The 13,044-nt window shown below is 37.9% G+C and overlaps 2 protein-coding genes across 2 annotated transcripts; both read right to left on the bottom strand.

Moving 5' to 3' along the window:
- Nucleotides 1–123: 123 nt before the first annotated feature.
- LOC134674355 (F-box/LRR-repeat protein fbxl-1-like) lies at nucleotides 124–3,241 on the bottom strand. The gene is made up of 2 exons (XM_063532410.1): nucleotides 2,971–3,241; nucleotides 124–2,680 (listed from the first exon to the last, which is right to left on the bottom strand). Exon 2 carries the CDS (start codon nucleotides 2,649–2,651, stop codon nucleotides 1,593–1,595), a length of 1,059 nt encoding a protein of 352 aa, XP_063388480.1. The 5' UTR covers nucleotides 2,652–2,680; nucleotides 2,971–3,241; the 3' UTR covers nucleotides 124–1,592.
- A 7,754-nt stretch (nucleotides 3,242–10,995) lies between these two features.
- Nucleotides 10,996–12,100, bottom strand: LOC134672372 (WAS/WASL-interacting protein family member 1-like). Its single transcript, XM_063530237.1, has one exon. It carries the CDS (start codon nucleotides 11,932–11,934, stop codon nucleotides 10,996–10,998), a length of 939 nt encoding a protein of 312 aa, XP_063386307.1. The 5' UTR covers nucleotides 11,935–12,100.
- Nucleotides 12,101–13,044: the final 944 nt, after the last annotated feature.

Genomic DNA, 13,044 nt, shown 5'->3' with positions numbered 1-13,044 from the left:
CTATGCCTGGAAAAGGGTTAATGGAATGATACCTATATAAACGGGAACATGTAAAATTAAAACCAAGAGTCAAGATTTTATTTACTTGCATTTTTTTACACCCATTGCGAAAATGAAAAACTGTTTCAAAATACATTTTTTATTGAGTGTAAATGGACAATAGAACAGCACAAACAAGTGAAGACAAAATATAGAAATCACATCGTGTTTATCTAAATACTATATTTCGTTTCACAAAGATTTAACTAATACCTTTATATTGAAGTTGGGTGCTGTGTAAATACAATCGGCACCCTCTCAACATCTGAATAAATACTTTGACTCTTTAAGGCACTTTTTAATAATTGACAATGCTTTTCAAAACAAAAAAAAGGCGGAAATAAACAATATTAAAGTATATGAAGGAGTTCTAGGTACAATCAGCTGCAGAGATTTCTGACCCTCACTGCTATAACCTATGAAGGGGGTAAGTCATCTCTGCAGCTTACTTTATATTTTATTCTACTATGTAGGTAGTCAGTAGATACCTTATCTACTTTAATACTTGTTGATAAGCAAAATACTGAAGTTTATTACTATTACAGCCGTAACAGACTACCGCACCGCACCGCGACCTTGGTGCGGTTAAAATATCTCTTTCTCACTAACTAGCTACGTTCTTTAGGGTGGTATTCCACCTGTCCAATTTCTTTGTCCAATATGTAAGTCAGTCTCACTCTCTCATTAAAGCAAAATGTGAGACGCAATACACATTGGACAAATAAATTGGATAGGTGGAATAACACCCTAACGCACGTACGGCGACCACCTGATACACACTATCGATAAAGCTCAGAGCACACCGGCTGCATGTGCGTAGAAATGTTGGAGCCGCACACGCACACGTCACGCTAGCGGTGTGCCATCTCTTATATGGATCTATATTACAACGCGCTCGCGCACGTGCACGTCGACGCACATGCATCCCGCGTGCTCAGGCCTTAAATGCGCCGCACCGCACCAAGGTCACGGTGCGGTGCGGTCAGGGCCATCTTAAACTATGCTGGGGCCCTTGAGCACATAAGAAGTTGGGGCCCTTTTGCAAAACAAAGAAAGCGAATTAAACTAACATTTTTCTACTATGATCTTCTATTAATATTAGTAATCAAAAATATACTGTTACTGTCTGTCCTTCGGGGCCCCCTGAGGATGGGGGCCCTGTGTGCCCTTATGGCAAAGACGGTACTGGCTGCGGTAGTCTGTTACGGCTTTAACTAGTAATCCGTCTCAAGCACAACCTCTGGTTCACAGTATTAAGTTAATTTCTATATTCATAAAAGAATTTGTCAATTTGATAGCTATCTTCTAATAAAAATATCATATTTTATACATTTTATAATACTATGCACACAAACACATTTAATAATTAACTGAAATTTTCTCTTGTAATACACTTATTTTAAATAGAACAAATCCATTATATGGCAAATTTGTTTTATTACAAAATACCTAAAATATTACTTTTACTCTTGTAGTAATTAAATTTATTAAACACTCAAAAGAATTCATTAAAATTCTATTAAATATGTCAAAAATCATAAAATGAGAATCATTTAGTCAAGGAGTAGTTGTATATTGAACATATTTTCTAACTCTCCTCGGTTAAAACCCGGAGCGCAAATAAATGGGCACAAATAGAATGACATTTCCTCAAGATTGGGTGCACTTGCTTTGATGGCCCGGGCAACCTGCATGGTGACATGCGGGCAGCGGGAGAGACTCAGGTAAGTCAAGTGTTGGAACACATTATTTGTAAAATAACCAAGTAAAGCTGTGGTTGAAAAATACCCGTGTCGCAATTTGAGTGATCGTAAGTTTTTTAACCTGTTTAAGTGCAACAGACTGGAATCAAACAGGGTTTTGCACGTCATGACATGCAGAACCTGTAGCGCCTTGCAGTTGGATATGTAGCGAACTATATCATCATTCAATGTGTCTCCATAAATGTACAATGCTTCAAGAGTAGCTTGCTTGGTCCTCAACAAGGATTCTAAGAAATCTGCAGGGATATTTTTCATTTTTTCCATATTAATACTGACTAAACTGCTACATTCCAGCATGCTGTAAAGGCTGCTATGTGTAAGGGCAAAATTTGAGAGAACCAAAGTTTCAAGATTCTTTAATTTCTCAAATGGCAAGTGGTAAACAAAATTCCCATTTGCATTCTCTGGGTTTTGTACTATTAAAGAATTACGGAAACTCAAAAATTTTAAATTAGGCCAGTATTGTAGATCATCAAATATACAACTATCAACTTGAGATATGCTAATTTCTAGACGAGTCAAGTTAGGACAGTAGCTAATGAGGGAAGCCCTTACTTGTGAATACAACTTGAAATACTGTAATTTTACATTTTTTAAATACTTTGCTACAAAAGGCACAATGTTTTCACTTATCCTCACATAGTTTTTCATGCACACAATGAGGCGCGTGTTGTCCCACACACATGGGGTCAGACAGAGTTGTTGCCATCTCATACAAACTTTTGCTACGGCCAACAGTGATTCAAAATCTATTTTAGAAAAAATGTATATGAGCAGTTCATTGGGCAGATCATTTATAGTTAATGTGCTGCAGCATTGTTGGACCCCCGTCATCTCCAGGTGCACCATCCTTACACGGAGCACGCACTTCTATAATCCTGAAAGCATTAGCATGGTTTAAACAATTATTCCAAATAGAGGCATCTCACTGGTAAATTTTATTAGCATATTGATGTTCTGAGAATATAAACATGGTTACTAATAAAGCTAGACAGGTTAAAATTGCTGAAACTATCAAGTGTCTGTAGAACGCACGGTCAGGTAACCGAAAGGTCGTGAACCTTGAACAACCGTGCCAACGGTGGCAGCAACCGTAAGGTAAACAACTGTTTCATACAAACCTGCAAAGAACAAACCTAATACTATCGTCTACTAACATTAACCGTACCTTGTGATCACCTTGTTTCTTATTCGCGAGAATTGTACTGTTTGCTTTATTAAAATCATAATTTATGTAAACTTTGCTTCTAAATATAGACACGACGTTCACAACGTAACAAAGCAGTACCCGAATAACCAATCTTCATGTGGGATTCCACTAGACATTTTAGAACCAAAAGAAAAGTCAGATATATTATTTAAACTAAATAATTAAAAATAACTTTCATCTTCACATATTTTTTATGACGTTCTACGTTCATTGACAGACAGAGCGTTTAGTTGTCAACGTTTCAATAGCAGTGCTGCTCGAAACTAAACTAAATATCGGTCATAATCGGCGGTTGAAATCGGCGAGCCAAATTGGCATTTATTTTGCGTTCACACCACCTGATTTGATCAGACAATTTTATTATCATATTGGAGAAAAAATGTTCTTGTCTGGACTGGCCTTCACAAATATATAAAGGTAGGTATAGATGGTCAAGCAAATCTTGTCAGTAGAAAAAGGCGCGAAATTGGGTAGGTAAAGTTTTTTGAAGATAGGCAAATTATATTTTTTCCCGATAGTATTCATTATAGCGATCACGGAAATGCAGCTCTTTTATTTTTATATCATTTTATTGATTAAATAAAATTTTTTAAATGATCGATATGACGTTTGTGAGGTGAAATGGCAGACTCGAGTAATTAATTCCTTGGCGCGTAGTAAATGGGACGAGATAGAAAAAAAATCGATGTCAACTGTCAGTGTCACTTAGCTCTCATTCCCGAAAAATAACGGACAAGCCTCATGTTACCTTGCGAATTGCTATTAATGTTATCATTGAGATTTTCGGCGACCTCAGCACGAACCACGGACTTCTGATTCCCCACGACATCTGCGCGTATTTGGACAAAGATTGAATTTACTTTCGATAACTTGGCACTGCATAAATTATTGGACAACGTTTTCTTCCCCACCCCTACACGACGGCCCCTACGCTGACCCTTGGACAGAGTTTTGCAAGAAAAATAAGCGAGTTCATACGAGATTGCGAGCAGATTCTACAAATTTGAAATTATTATCATAACAGTGATAAGCACAATGCCGTTGAATTAGAGGAGCAATGGCCGTACAGGAGTACGTGAAATACATAGGTACAGAAAACTTTCTTCACTTGTGTTTTGATTTTTATTATTAAATTGCCATGAGCTGTTAAGTTCGTAAACAAGAAATCGGTCTAATTTTTTCTAACAATTTCAACCATCTGTTAGTTTTGTGTGGTTATCCTCATTTTATGAATGTTGTTCTTATTTTCAGGTGGATGTAAACATTCATTGGCGGTATTATACTGATGGCTAATTAGAACCATTGAGCCATGACATACTTCCTTGCAGTGTTATTCGGCTAAGCCTCGAGCATCCTGTGAATCTGAAGGATATAATTATTTCCATAAAAAAGAGCAATCGAATTAGGACCAAGATATCCCGAGAATCTAAAGACATTTTATAAAAAATGCAATAAAATGAAAATGGGAGACTCTCTTATTTTAACAATGTTACAAGATCATGACAATGTTATGGTCTATACTTATTAAAATTTTAAAACCAACATGTCTTTATCTTTGACTTGAAAATGTACAAATGATTTGGGTTAAGTTTTATGAAATGCAACTTATGCTAAAAATCTATTATTATTATATGTCAAATTATCGTGAACTCGATGTTGCTTAAGGCGTATCCAAATTAGTCAATTTTTCGCCAATCTGATTAAATTGCCCGATCGAATCGGGACGTACGGACGCAAACGCCAATTTGGCTCGCCGAATTCAACCGCCGATAATGACCAATAAAATGAGGTGCGGACACAAGAACACCAATTTGTGAGGCTAGTATTTTCGTTATGGGGCATTTTTTCAATTTAAATGGGTCTAATATCACCATAAATCTAAAATTGGAGATTGACGCCAATTTCATTTCTGATCAAATCGACCGATTTGATCAGTCCCGTCTGGATACCGCTTTAGCACCGCGAAAGGGCGCTGCGCGGTGCGCGCGGATTGACGCATGCGCGTACCGTATGCTTTGTATCTATGGTAATATAATTTTAAAAAATATGCAAATAAAAGGCGGCAAAGTTTATTCGTTGTGCAATACTCAATAAGTTACCGCTTGTTATTTTAATACTCGTAATAAACAAAATGAGTTCAAGTGACGAAAACGACCTGGAATAGACGGCATGCACCGCCTCGTTTTAAAGCAGAAGCAAACTTAATAATGAATAACTAGCTTCCTGCTAAGTCCTGGGACAAATACAACAGGACTTACGACATGCTCATGCTGTGGAAGGACACAAGAAGGACAGCCAAAACGCAAGAAACACCTACTCTGAAAGTGGTTTTTAGCGTATTTCTGTGACCAAGTGAAAACTAAAAAGCCATCTACATTTAATATAAACTAAGAATATGCGTTGTTTTTTTAATTGTATTCGCGTCACTTTACCCCTATTAAATACGCTTTACTAAATTGAATTTGTTTTATTTCCTCACATAATTTGAGAATAGTGCTTACTATGTATACCTCAATGGAAGCAAAAATGTAGTATTTTTGCGAGTTGATACACTTGCTACTTGTGTATAGTGGCAAATGTATTAAACCCGCAATCAACACTAATCAATATGTAAACAGGCCCCAACGTGAAGCACATTTACCCTACAGACATACTTATCCATATTGACCATATTTGAACCTCTCAACTCTCTTCAAGGGCACGCCACACAGCGTGATTCTATATACTGTTGTAATGTTAATGCTTAAGGATAATAATTTGTGGATTTTAAAATAAAACGAAACGAAATTTACTGGATTTATATTATATTATTTTGGATTTATATTATAAGTTTTCTAAAGTACAGTCGCCATCAGATATATTGGTGCAGCTAGGGTGCTCATAAATATCTGAACACGCCTCTATTATCAGGGCGTGCGTGTTCAGATATTGTGAACACCTTGCCGAGCCCATATATAATAGCCAATAACGACCTAGTTATTAACACTATTACAATCTTAATCATTATGTATGTATAATACAACAATCACGTTTATATAGTCCTCACAAACGTATAAGTTACCATTTTGGCCAATATATCTTCAAAGCTTGGCACCGAATCGCTGTTAAAGACTTTGGTGTGCTCAAATACGCTGAATTTGGAAAGTAACGTCTGTACTTCCTACAAGACGGTACGACGCACTTTGAGTTCATCTCTGTAATATTCTATTTCCATTCGAACGTTTCCGGGATCGTCTCCATCTATTGTGTTGATACTGAGATCCAAAATGACTCGTGTAGCAGTCCAAGAGTCGTGGTGGAGGTGTTAATGAAAATGTTCTCCAAGAAGCAGTGCCAAGTAGTCGAAAGCAATCGTTATCATTATCAAAATATCCGTGTTGATCGTGCTAGGGACGTTAAAAATACTTATTCTAGAAATCACACCGACATCCAATTACAAGAAAACACAAATGTTTCGTCCGACCCATAGAGTTATATATTTGACAGAGGGAATGTCACTTAAGACAAACTGTGACACTGCAATGGCGGACGGTTTGAAAATGTGCGTGTAGACGAGTGATACCATGTAACACAAATTCTCCCCTAATGGTGAGACAATCTTTTCAATATCGTCCTTGTTTTCAAATATTAAAATAGGGCAGTTTTACGTTAGACAATAAAAAAAGTGTGTACCTAACTGATTTTATAGGTCTTGAAAATGCGCATTGTTGCACAATTACTTTGTGCAAATATTATTTTCAATACCTAATGACATTTAACTTGCATATCTAGTTTCAAACAAAAAATAAATATAAGGTAATTGTACTAGTGCTCGACATGTTAATGCCCAATAGATGACACCTTGCTGTCACCTCTATTGAAAATGACTTAAGTTTCAAGATGACATGTACTGGACTGGGACCGCGTCGAGCACCATGAGTATGTTTACCTTACATAACAAATAAACGTTAACTATCAAACATTATTCATGTAAACGTCTTTAATCTCCTTATTATCGTGAAATTACCATACCGACCTAGTTTGAAATGCAAAATCAATAATTTAGCTATTTACCTAAATATCCTAAATCTCTTATAATACATAATGATTTAATAAGAAGGGAATCAATTACCCTACTTTCGGGAAATTACCCTATTCAACTTACTGGTCACACTCCTGTTTCACATTTATAAACAATGAAATATGGAGATTTTATGTACTATACCGTGATAATTGATAAAATTAGCTATGAAAAGTTATTCCGTCACTTTTTTTCTTTCGATCGGTACAATTCTTGCAGGATTTAACTACGCATGCCGGCATATTTAACATTTTATTTGGACAAATTTACTTCACTGACGTTTCGAACCGACTGACGGCAAATTGGTGGATGAGGGCATTGAGATAAGTGTCAATGTGTGTGTGTCACGCGTAAATACTAGAAAATTGGTGGATGATGGAATCACAGTTTTTGTCTTAGCAAAACTACGTCCGTAGTATTCTAGGTCCATGGTCCGACCATTATTTTCCAATTATTTGCAAGTTATTTTCCAAGAATGACACTGACAGTTGACATCGATTTCTTTTCTATCTCGTCCCATTTACTACGCGCCAAGGAATTAATTACTCGAGTCTGCCATTTCACCTCACAAACGTCATATCGATCATTTAAAAAATTATATTTAATCAATAAAATGATATAAAAATAAAAGAGCTGCATTTCCGTGATCGCTATAATGAATACTATCGGGAAAAAATATAATTTGCCTATCTTCAAAAAACTTTACCTACCCAATTGTAATTTTCTATGAGACGATATCCTTTCGCGCCTACATTTCTCAAATTTGCCGCCTTTTTCTACTGACGAGATCTGCTTGACCAACACGGTGGTTGTGGCCAAGATCCACACGATTTGAGCATGAGTGTTGAAAATATTCTCTGGCAAACCCACTTTGTCAGTAGAAAAAGGTGCGATATTCAAATTTTCTGTGGGAGGTCAACCCTTAAGGCCTGTGCACACCGGCTGCGTGTGCGTGACTTGCACGTGCGCGTGCGGCGTTGTAATATACAGATCCTTATGAGAGACGGCACACCGATTGCGTGACGTGTGCGTGTGCGGCTCCAACATTTTAGCGCACGCACACGCGCACGTCACGCACACGCAAGCCGGTGTGGCTCGGCCTTTAATTCGCGCCTAAATTTTTTATATTTGACGCCTTTTTCTACTGACGGAAATGGCTTACCAATATATGGAATAAAAATCCCGTTTTTGACATGCTATCGTTGTAACTTGTAAGTATACTTTGGCACAGCGACCTTGTCAGTAGATAAGGGCGGCAAATTAAAAAAAATGCTGTGAAGAATTGACACTTGTCTTCACAGAAAAAATTGAGTTTCGCGCTGTTTCTTTTCTACTAACAAGTTGAATGTGTGTTCTTTATAAGTAGGTAGGTAATTAGGATTGTTCATTTTTTTTAGACCCCCATTTTTATTTTATTTTCTGAAAATATAGGTTAATTTAAGATACCAATTTGAATGATTTAGTAATTCGTGGCTCGGTTGAATATTTATAATTTATTGAAAATATGAGATACGACTTCTCGTAAATTACATGTCGTCGGCTGATTAGGATAATGCACAAGCAACAACAAGCATTAAAAAAATAGTTGTCATTGTCAATTGATTGTAATGTCACCTGTCGACAATGTCAGTGTCACGTGTTTCTATAAATAACAATCGTCTGGAATGGAAAACTCGTTTATTTTGAATCATTAATTTCAAAATACCTACGCTATAAATTTGAGAAAGCTGATTCCAGAAATCTGCCTAAGTTATATAATATAACTTAGTTTTATTGGAGTATGTATCCATATAGCATCCAACTCCAACCATAACTTGGCTGAAATCAAGGGAGCAAAAATACAAATGTAAGTTACCTACATCATATATATTTTAACTGATTCGATTTGTAAGAAGATTGGATTCATAAAATCGTTACAAGCGTCCATTGCTAAAGGTAGCTTAGCACCCAGTGGGTGCTTTCTACCGGCTTGTCACCATATTATTAGGAACATGCCAATTTTGCTAATTATATCCTATTATTTCAGGTAATCGTGATTCCTATTTAGATACAGCTGTGAGATATGTAACTGCACTTGGGCCCAGAACAAAGTTGAGCATTTTGTATTGAAACGAACGTCATATTAATTATTAATCGTCGTAATACTTTACGACCGTAAATAATGCCTGGGAACAGAGTAAATAACAAACCATACACTTCTCTTCTGGATGGTCAACAAGAAGCCATCATTGTCAGATGCTCGTGCAGAACATGATAAACATACATTTAATGTAAAGTTACTATTTTTTTTTGGAAACCTATATAACATATTTCCCAAATTAATAAAAAAGTAGGTAAACAAAAACATGTTTTATTATTCACAACTCTTTATTAAGTCTTGTCCACCATGATATCAGCAGCTTGAACTGCAACATGTACCTGGAAATTAGAAATTATATCTTTTTAAAGCAGTTTCAGGCTGAATTTTGAGTATGGCTATGTATTCTTGTATATTCCTTCTTTCTAGTAGGCACCATCTCTGTTTAACGGTTTGCCTTTAGATACTATGGCTACATTACCTACCACAGAAAATAAATAGATACCACGACCCTACCAATAAAGTGAGCTTTTAAATACTTAATTGTAGTAAATTAATATTAATTTTATACTTACATCGATGTGATTCTCACAGCAATACTGTGTGTAACACGTGAAGTAGGTAGGTATTCCAAGTTTAATTCACGGCACCATCTTTCACGTCGTAGGTCTTCGTGGATTCGAACTATTATTTTTGTGAATCATTCCCACACATAGGAACAAGGTTTTTGATATATTATTAAGCAATTAAATCTACTGTTTAGGTATTAATTATAAATCAAATTGTAACAAACAAGGCAGCGGTTTAACTGAAAAATTTTGTTATGACAATCGATGACAATGATAACTTTGACAATACGTGAGTGACGGATTTATTTACTATGGTTCGATAACTTTTATTATGCAATGACTTTACATTCAGCCCAGGAGAAGGTCAAACTAAGGTCATAAGGATATTTGTTGAAATATCTTCAATCCTCAATTATTATATCGCAGCAAATGTCGGAAACTGTTTAAAAACCTTATATCTCGAAATGGTTTTCGAAATAGAACATTTGAAAAAAAATGAACAATCCTAATTAGGTATACAGAGTGATTCATGAGACGTGAGCAGGACTAATCCTGCACACTCAGTAACTGATAATTGATCGATCACCGTCGTATTTAGGTGAAACAACGACACTTTTTCCTATTTGTAACTTTTTGGGGAGAGTAAATTTAACTCTCTACAATCATGGTTACCCTACAAGACCTAATTAATAAACATAAAACCTCTTTAACAGTATTTTGATTACGAAGAAAATAAACTGTCAAACTTGAGTGAGATACGAGTTTTCAAAAGTAACCAGGCCGTGATGACAGTGATGACATTCAATTTGACACAGAATATCGGTAGTTTAGTATTATAATTTTAGGGTGACCATGCATGTCGTAAATAAATTTATTAATTTTTTTTTCAACACGAGTAGAAAATTAACGTTAATCTCACTAATACTGATACGAAACAGTTGCTTATAATTTACAAAATGCGCAGTGTTAGTCCTGCTCACGTCTCCTGAATCACCCTGTATAGGTATACTATTTTTACTTTGCTTTTTAAAAATCCAGCCTTATTTATTAAACACTTTAATAAAAATATACATAAATATATACACACAGTAGGTAATTACATTGAAAACACGTACAGTCGCCATCAGATATATCGGAGCGGCCATGGTGTTCACAATATCTGAACACGCACTCTAACGCCCTGACAATAGAGGCGTGTTCAGATATTTGTGAGCACCTTGGCCGCTCCGATATATCTGATGGCGACTGTACACACAATAAGAGGTCGGGTAGCTAATTTATTTCTTAAATACTGGTGGCAAGTACGTAGGAGCTGGGGTGGACACGGTGCCGGGAGTTGGCGCGGGTGACGAGACCGGAGGCAAGTATCCAGCTGTTGGGGGAGGTGGCGGTGGGGTCCCGGCTGTAGGCGGAGTACCGGTTGGAGGCGGGAATGAAGGGGAAGGAATCGGTAGAAAATATCCGGCGCCTGGATCCTGCCCTGGAGGAGGCGGTGGTGGTGGCACCGAGCTGGATGGAGGAGGGGGTGGGGCTGGAGTGGAAGGGTTAGGCGGCAGATACGAGGCGGTCGGAGTGGGCGCTGGCGTCGGGCTCGTCCCAGGTGTTGGGCTCGTGCCGGGAGTCGGGCTAGATCCTGGAGTAGGGCTAGTGTAACCCCCTGAACTTCCGCCTATTGAGACACTTTCACCCCCGATAGGTGGCAAGTACTCCGGAGCGTTAGTAGATACCGTGCCTGGTGTTCCTGGTGTTGGGCTTGGCCGTGGAGCTGCAGTACTTGGTGCGTCGTAAGAATACCCAGCAGCTGCACTACCTCCGCCGCCGCCACTACCGCCTCCGCCTACGCCGCCACCTCCACCGTAGCCTCCGCCTCCTCCTGCTCCCGCTTGCGCCCCTCCATAGCTGTAGCCCCCAGCCGTTGTCGCTGTGGTCCCAGCAGTGGAACCCGTGGTGGAGTACCCTATGTCCACGGAGCCGCCCGCGGGCGCCGCCGGGTACGCGTAAAACATCTGTTGCGCTCCACCTAGTGTCCTGTCAACATTAGGGGCTTGAGTGCCTTGTGTAGATGCCCCGGTTGTCCGAGGAGGCAGATCGAAGGATATACTCGGTCTATTATACACGTACCCGGCTTGCCGCTTCGCTCGGACATCTTCGGAAAGGACACTCGATACTAGAAGCGAAGCGTGTAGAACTTTTAAAACCAATGTTCTTGCAATCATTGTAAGGATAAACTGGGGCAGGTGGCTGTATGCGACCTCATAGATACTGGGTGCAACAAAGACGATCTGCAGAGTGCGTAGCCCCTTTTATAATAATTTAGAGGAAGTTGTGTTCGTCAGCTGAGTTGTGAAATACCGCAGTTAACCCTAAAACGCTAAGGTGTCGAAGAGCTAGCTCAATTTAAGTCCCATTAAATTCAGAAAAATTGCTGAAATGTTTATTTCATGGTCAGTGATCAGCTGATCACTTAAGTGTTTCATGTAACTCATATTTAGAGTACGAGTATAGATTCAGTCATTACCTAGTACCTAGTAGACTCCATAGTTCAATTTGACATTTATAAGAATTCAAAACTCCAGGAGTATCAATAAGTTGTGTGGTCTTTTCAATTGAGAACCTGATAAAAGGTGACATCATGACATGGCTATTATTGTGATAGGTACCTACGTGTTTGTGGCGTTCTGATGTCTCAGCCGAACCCAGTTGCAACAGTGTGCCTTTAGATTCTTTCTGAAGCTAAAAATAGATTGTTAACCAAGGGATGAAAGGCACTCATTTCTGCCGAGGTAGTTTGCCAATAGTCCAAGGCTGATGATGCCTTTCACCCGAGTTAAACACTCTACTTTTCATTTCGACAACGAGGAAAGTAAAATGCGTGTGCTTTTTTTTAAAACATGACCACAGAATAAGTAATAGTATGACATGACTAAGTATATTTTTTTTTGTATTTTTTGAGGGTACTTTCAATTAACAATTTAGGCAAAAGTATCGTTATTTATGGAATGGGGAGTCAAATATCAGAATGGAAATTGTATATAAATCCATTCATACCCTAATTTCAATTGCTTATAGTAAAAAAAAACGTACTTGGAACCTAAAATGCTCTAGTGCAGAAACGTATCATTATCTACACACCTTTTAGAACAACAATGACCCTCTTTCAGAGCATGAGAAATGAAGATATAATTTATATCTCAGGATCATACTTCATTTGAGCCTACTTTGCAGTTGAGGGTTTTATGATCACAGAACGATTCTGTGGTTAGGCTAAATTACAAACAAGAAAGCAATTTTTGCCTCCCGTTCCTATTTAGATTCTTTGTAACGCC

The sequence above is a fragment of the Cydia fagiglandana genome, chromosome 2, assembly GCF_963556715.1.
Source record: "Cydia fagiglandana chromosome 2, ilCydFagi1.1, whole genome shotgun sequence".
In the NCBI taxonomy this organism is placed as follows: Eukaryota; Metazoa; Arthropoda; class Insecta; order Lepidoptera; family Tortricidae; genus Cydia; species Cydia fagiglandana.
The sequence above is the reverse complement of the archived record's forward strand: the minus strand, read 5'-3'. Positions and strand labels throughout refer to the sequence as shown.

Excerpts from the sequence above, each read along its gene's own strand:
- LOC134674355 (XM_063532410.1), bottom strand. The coding sequence starts at position 2,651 with ATGGTGCACCTGGAGATGACGGGGGTCCAACAATGCTGCAGCACATTA.
- LOC134672372 (XM_063530237.1), bottom strand. The coding sequence starts at position 11,934 with ATGATTGCAAGAACATTGGTTTTAAAAGTTCTACACGCTTCGCTTCTA.